Source organism: Ascaphus truei, chromosome 13 (genome assembly GCF_040206685.1).
Source record: "Ascaphus truei isolate aAscTru1 chromosome 13, aAscTru1.hap1, whole genome shotgun sequence".
NCBI lineage: Eukaryota > Metazoa > Chordata > Amphibia > Anura > Ascaphidae > Ascaphus > Ascaphus truei.
In genome coordinates, this window is record NC_134495.1 from 43,031,353 (window position 1) to 43,037,424 (window position 6,072).

General features: G+C 43.4%; 1 protein-coding gene across 1 annotated transcript in view; it reads right to left on the minus strand.

The window, feature by feature from the left end:
* The window catches only part of LOC142464646 (uncharacterized), a 128,275-nt gene that overhangs the window by 57,937 nt on the left and 64,266 nt on the right, over positions 1-6,072 (minus strand). The window contains 2 exon segments of the mRNA XM_075568011.1: positions 56-169; positions 643-811. Of these exon segments, the coding sequence (XP_075424126.1) occupies positions 56-169; positions 643-811 (283 nt within the window).

Here is a 6,072-nt window from a genome sequence, read left to right on the forward strand (position 1 = left end):
GAGGCCCCTTGGGTTAGTTAGTGCTCACTTCAGATGTGGACTTTAACATTGTCACGTCCACCCATTTCAAAGAAGTTTCTGTTAATAATTATGTTCATGCGTCCAGCAACCATCATCAACAATGGTTGAACAATATTTCTCTGGGGCAGTTTCACCGCATCCGGAGAAACTGCACCAGAGATAGTGATTTTATTCAGCAGTCGGAACAGCTTAGCCGGAAGTTTCTTACCAAAGGCTACAATGACCAATTGGTCTCAGAATCCTTCAGGAAGGTTAATTCTCTGGATAGGTCTGCTATGTTTCATAAATCTAGAGTTACAAAGGAGGGGTCGCGTCTGAGTTATAGTGCCCCAGTGGCCACTGGAAATACGGGTTTCTCTACTGTGAGATTTATTACCACATTCAATCAGTCTTTTAGATCTATTCAAAAAATCATCAGTGACCATTGGGGTATCCTTAGGTGCGATCCTCATTTGAAAAGCATTCTTCCAGATCGAGCTTCTATTGTTTACAGGAAGGCTAGAACTACTGTATGAAGAGTATTATAGCTCCAACTAGACTTAGGTCGGAGGATGCATCCATTACGCCCGCTACTGGGGGTCCAGCTGGTAATCATAGGTGCGGACGTGGTCGGTGCATCACCTGTAAGCATCTGGAGATTAAGTCCCAGTTCAGTTCTCCTATTAGAGATATTAGTTATCAAGTCAGGAATTTTATTAACTGTCAGAGTTCCTATGTCGTTTACTGCATTCAGTGTGGTTGTGGCCAGCGGTATGTTGGCCGCACCACACGCCCTCTTAGTACTCGCTTCCTGGAGCACAAGAGAAGTGTTATAAAGGGTACCAAAACCAATAGCATCTCCCGCCATTTTAAAATGGCACACAATCAGGACCCAAAAACTATGACTGTGATTTGCATTGAACATATTTCTCCATGTGCTCTAGGGGGCGACCGATTTAAGATTCTTTGTCGACAGGAAACATTTTGGATCCACCAGTTGGGCACTCTCACCCCTGGTGGACTCAATGAGTGTTTGGATGCTAGTACACTGGTCTGACCTTCTTCCTCGTTTGGACTCTCCTCACTCTACCATAGGCAGGGTTCCTTATTCCCATTCCCCATCTGTCCCCCCTCTCCTTCCCTTTTCCCTCTCCCCCTCCCCCTTTCCCTCCTGCCCCATTTTGTCCGTTCACTCACTTTATATGCTTGGTGCATCCTGGTGTTGGATGTGCACATATATATATATATATATACATATATATATGTGTATATGTGTAGTTATGTGTGTCTGTTATCTGGATTTGTAACCATGCTCTTATATACTGCACCGACACACTTTATTCGAGCAAATACCCAGTATGTACCTGGCAGATACCTGGAATGCGCCGCTCCTCACCTCTGACAAGCCCCGTTGCATTTGCCTTCCCAGCCTGGGTTCATGCCTGGCTGACGGGCGGCTGATCTGTTAAATGATAATGATTAGGATTTAATAGGCTGCAATGCTTCGCGTGTCTACCAGATGGCATAAATTCATGAATTGTAATGCAGTATATATATATATATATATATATATATATATATATATATATATATATATATATATATATATATATATACTGTGCAGTATTGCAGCCAGCGGGAATAAAATGCTTCAATCCCTGCCTGGAAAATACCTCAATGCACTCGGGCAGAAAACAGTCACAAACCTCAATACACCCGGGTATACCCGAATTCGTGGGACTAGCCGAGCTCGAATAAAGTGTGTCGCCAGTGTATACACTATAGAACTTTATATCTTTTCCCTAATACACATGATTCTAATTGGAATATTGTATTCACTATTCCTGAGTTTGCATTCTTTGTTAGTGGTTCTGTTTCTCTTCTCTCTCTCTCCCCCTTCAGGTTGCTTCATTATTTTGTAATTTAATATAATTAATTTGAAGCCTTAGTATCATGTTTTTCTCTCACCCTACTGTCTATCAATATGATGATTTTTCATTTTGTGTTTATATCATTTCAGTATTATTCACATTTCATATATATAGTTCCTTGGGTTCCAATATCGTTTAATTTATTCATTTTTATTTCATTTAACATGTCTTATTTATCTTTATTCTTATTTTTATTTTTTGGTACATCATTTGTTCATTGTCATTGACTTTCATATATATTAGCAATATTCACAATGTTTTCATTTATACTTTATATACGTGTTTTTAATAATTTTTATTAATATATGTATTATGTATATTATTTCATATGCTTCTCTTGCTATTCTATTTGAGGTCTTTATATATATCCTCTCAAGTATTTTTATAGTTTACTTATTTGTCATCTGTAGGTTAATTATTTATACAATTTTTATTTGTAATATTTAGGTTGTATAAACGTATGTTTTTATTCATTATGGTCTTATCACAATAGTTATATCCATTCTATAAACAATTTATGTGTCTTATGTTTCGCCACTTATATATCTGTATATCTGTGCCAGCTATTATTATTCATTTTAGTTTGGGAGTTATTCTAACCATGATTGGATAAAAATGTATGTGGCTAAGCCTATCCCATACAAGATACGGGTTGCTGGGCAACCCACTGGCTATAAATGCACAGACTGTATAGCATCCACTATCAGCCCTTTGAGAAAGTCGCCGTCTGGTGACGAAACGCGTCAGGGAATGTCATTGCGTCATTACGACTTCACGCATGCGCACGAGGCCGCCTTGAGCGCGAGTTAATATTGCGGCCATTCAAGTGTTGGAGGCAATCTCTGGGACTCATACAGATGGATTTGACCTTTGATGATATCTCCGGTTTCTGGTAGCAGCCCTACAGCTCTGAGGGAGCTTCGAGCTGTGGACTCCTGATGCAGAGAAACCGGATGGTGGTGAATTATTCACAAATTGCATGATATGTTTTTACTCTTGTGAGTGTATTTCCTCCCCCCCCCCCCCCTCCCCTTCCTTTTTTATCATTAAATGTACTATTTTATGCTATGAGGCGTGCGCTCTCTCCTCTTTTTTTCCTTTAGATTTCCATTGGATGTGGTTCATCCTTTTTGAGAGCAGCCGGAGACACCCATACCAGCACCAATTGTCTATTATTTATGGACTGATTTAAAAGGACTGGTTGGACTTTTTTTCTTTTTCTTATGCACATTTTCTCACATTTGTGCACATATTTATATTATTTTATTGTGGAATTTACTGTGTTGTATTTTTATATATCACTCCATTATTGCACATCATTTAAAACCCATTTTTATATGCACTTATACATTGTATAGTTTCACTATTAGATATCTTTAGTCACTATTAGGGTTTATATTCACCAATACCTTGGCGCTATTTTATTTGTTTTATATATATATATATATATATAGATATATATATATATATATATAAACAGAAAAAAAGAGAGAGAGCGCACGCCCCATAGCATAATATCCCTTGTGAGAGCAGCAGAAGATCCCGTGTACATATCCTATACCTCCTATTATGGACTGACTATTGAAAGACTGGTTGGATTTTATATTATAACTTTACACTTATTTTTCATCACATTTTTTTCATTTTTTCACTTTTTTAGCACTTTTTGCACACTTTTTATATTTTTTATTTTTCACCCACATTGATGTATTATTCCATGGTGTTGTATTAAGTATATCTGTTTATTTAGCTTAGTATTTAACAGTTGTATCGCACATGTACATCTTGATTTTTAAACACATTTAGGAATCTTATACACTTTTTGTTCATAATATACTAGCACTACAGTTTATAACACATAGCAATAGAATATCATTTTGGCGCCACAATCTTTGTTTTTTATATATATATATATATATATATATATATATATATATATATATATATATATATATATATATAGATATATATATACTGAGTTAAGTTATGGTGAGTAAAAAAAGTGGCAAAAACCCTCCACAGCAAAGCATATAGCAAATGTAAATATACTGTATGCTCATTTGCATGTCTTAGGCAGGTCTGGCTATGCATTGAAGCGAAAGGATGTGCTCAAAGCTGTGACCATGCAGCAAGCTTAAGCCTATAGGGAACTATGTATAAAATGGTTTTTGAAGCAAAAAGTGGCACTGTGTGCTCATTTGCATGTCATTTCCCAGAATCCCTTGCTGCAGTGGAAGTGTTGTGTGCTGGGTGATAATGGTGAAAGGCGGGGTTGCAGACCTGCCTAAGACATGCAAATGAGCATAAAGTATATTTACATTTGCTATATATATATATATATATATATACAGTGCTCGACAAACAATGATAACCTGTCGCCCGTTGCGAGTGGATTTAGGCAGCTGGCGACCTGTGCTGCAGCTCAATGAATCCCCCTGCTCGTGCCAATTTTTTTTTTTTTTTTTTTTTTTTAAATAAATAAATAAATAATCCCCCTCCCTGATTGGGTTAAAAAAAAAAAGTTAAAAAAAATGGCGGCAAATCCTGTGGTCCCGGCGCGCGTGCACAGGGCAAGCAGAGTGTCCTGCCATTTGCGCTGCCTGTTCCCCCCAGCAACCCAGAATCCCCCGCATCCCTCCCCCCCCCCCTCCCCACGTGGGACGGAGGGGGAAGCCCAAACCAAGCCCCGCGCGCAACCCAGCCCCCCCCCCCTCCGCTCCCCAAGTGGGACGGAGGGGGAAGCCCAAAACAAGCGCCGCGCGCGATCCAGCCCCCACACCCTCCCCCCTCCGCTCCCCACGTGGGACGGAGGGGGAAGCCCAAAACAAGCGCGCGATCCAGCCCCCCCGCACCCTCCGCTCCCCACGTGGGACGGAGGGGGAAGTGCCAACCCAGCTTCCCCCGTGCGCGCCTCCTGCGCCAGTCCGCCTCCTGCCCATGATCTCCCCCTAATCACCTGCCCCCGATCCTCGCATGCTGCCCGGGGGTGTCCGGGGAGCGTGCTGCGGCGTCGGCCGCTTCTGGGGGGGGGGGGGGACCTGGGGGGACCTGCTGCTGCTGCTGCTGCTGCTGAGGCCCACGCTGCGCTGTGTGTCCCATGTCTTGGAGAGGGACCCACTGCCGTGCGGAGACCCCACTGCTGCCACGTGTGACCCGGTGAGTGTGTGAGTGACAGACTGAGTGTCTGTGAGTGTGTGAGTGTGCCTGTGTGTCTGTGAGTGTGCCTGTGTGTCTGTGAGTGTGCCTGTGTGTCTGTGAGTGTGCCTGTGTGTCTGTCAGTGTGCCTGTGTGTCTGTCAGTGTGCCTGTGTGTCTGAGTGTGCCTGTGTGTCTGTCAGTGTGCCTGTGTGTCTGTGAGTGTGCCTGTGTGTGTGTGTCTGTGAGTGTGCCTGTGTGTCTGTGAGTGTGCCTGTGTGTCTGTCAGTGTGCCTGTGTGTCTGTCAGTGTGCCTGTGTGTCTGTCAGTGTGCCTGTGTGTCTGTCAGTGTGCCTGTGTGTCTGTCAGTGTGCCTGTGTGTCTGTCAGTGTGCCTGTGTGTCTGTGAGTGTGCCTGTGTGTCTGTCAGTGTGCCTGTGTGTCTGTCAGTGTGCCTGTGTGTCTGTGAGTGTGTCTGTGTGTCTGTCAGTGTGCCTGTGTGTCTGTCAGTGTGCCTGTGTGTCTGTGTGTCTGTCAGTGTGCCTGTGTGTCTGTGAGTGTGCCTGTGTGTCTGTGAGTGTGCCTGTCAGTGTGCCTGTGTGTGTGTGTGTGTCTGTGAGTGTGCCTGTGTGTCTGTGAGTGTGCCTGTGTGTCTGTGAGTGTGCCTGTGTGTCTGTGAGTGTGCCTGTGTGTCTGTGAGTGTGCCAGTGTGTCTGTGAGTGTGCCAGTGTGTCTGTCAGTGTGCCTGTGTGTCTGTGAGTGTGCCTGTGTGTCTGTCAGTGTGCCTGTGTGTCTGTGAGTGTGCCTGTGTGTCTGTGTGTCTGTCAGTGTGCCTGTGTGTCTGTCAGTGTGCCTGTGTGTCTGTCAGTGTGCCTGTGTGTCTGTGAGTGTGCCTGTGTGTCTGTGAGTGTGCCTGTCAGTGTGCCTGTGTGTGTGTGTGTGTGTCTGTGAGTGTGCCTTTGTGTCTGTGAGTGTGCCTGTGTGTCTGTGTGTCTGTCAGTGTGCCTG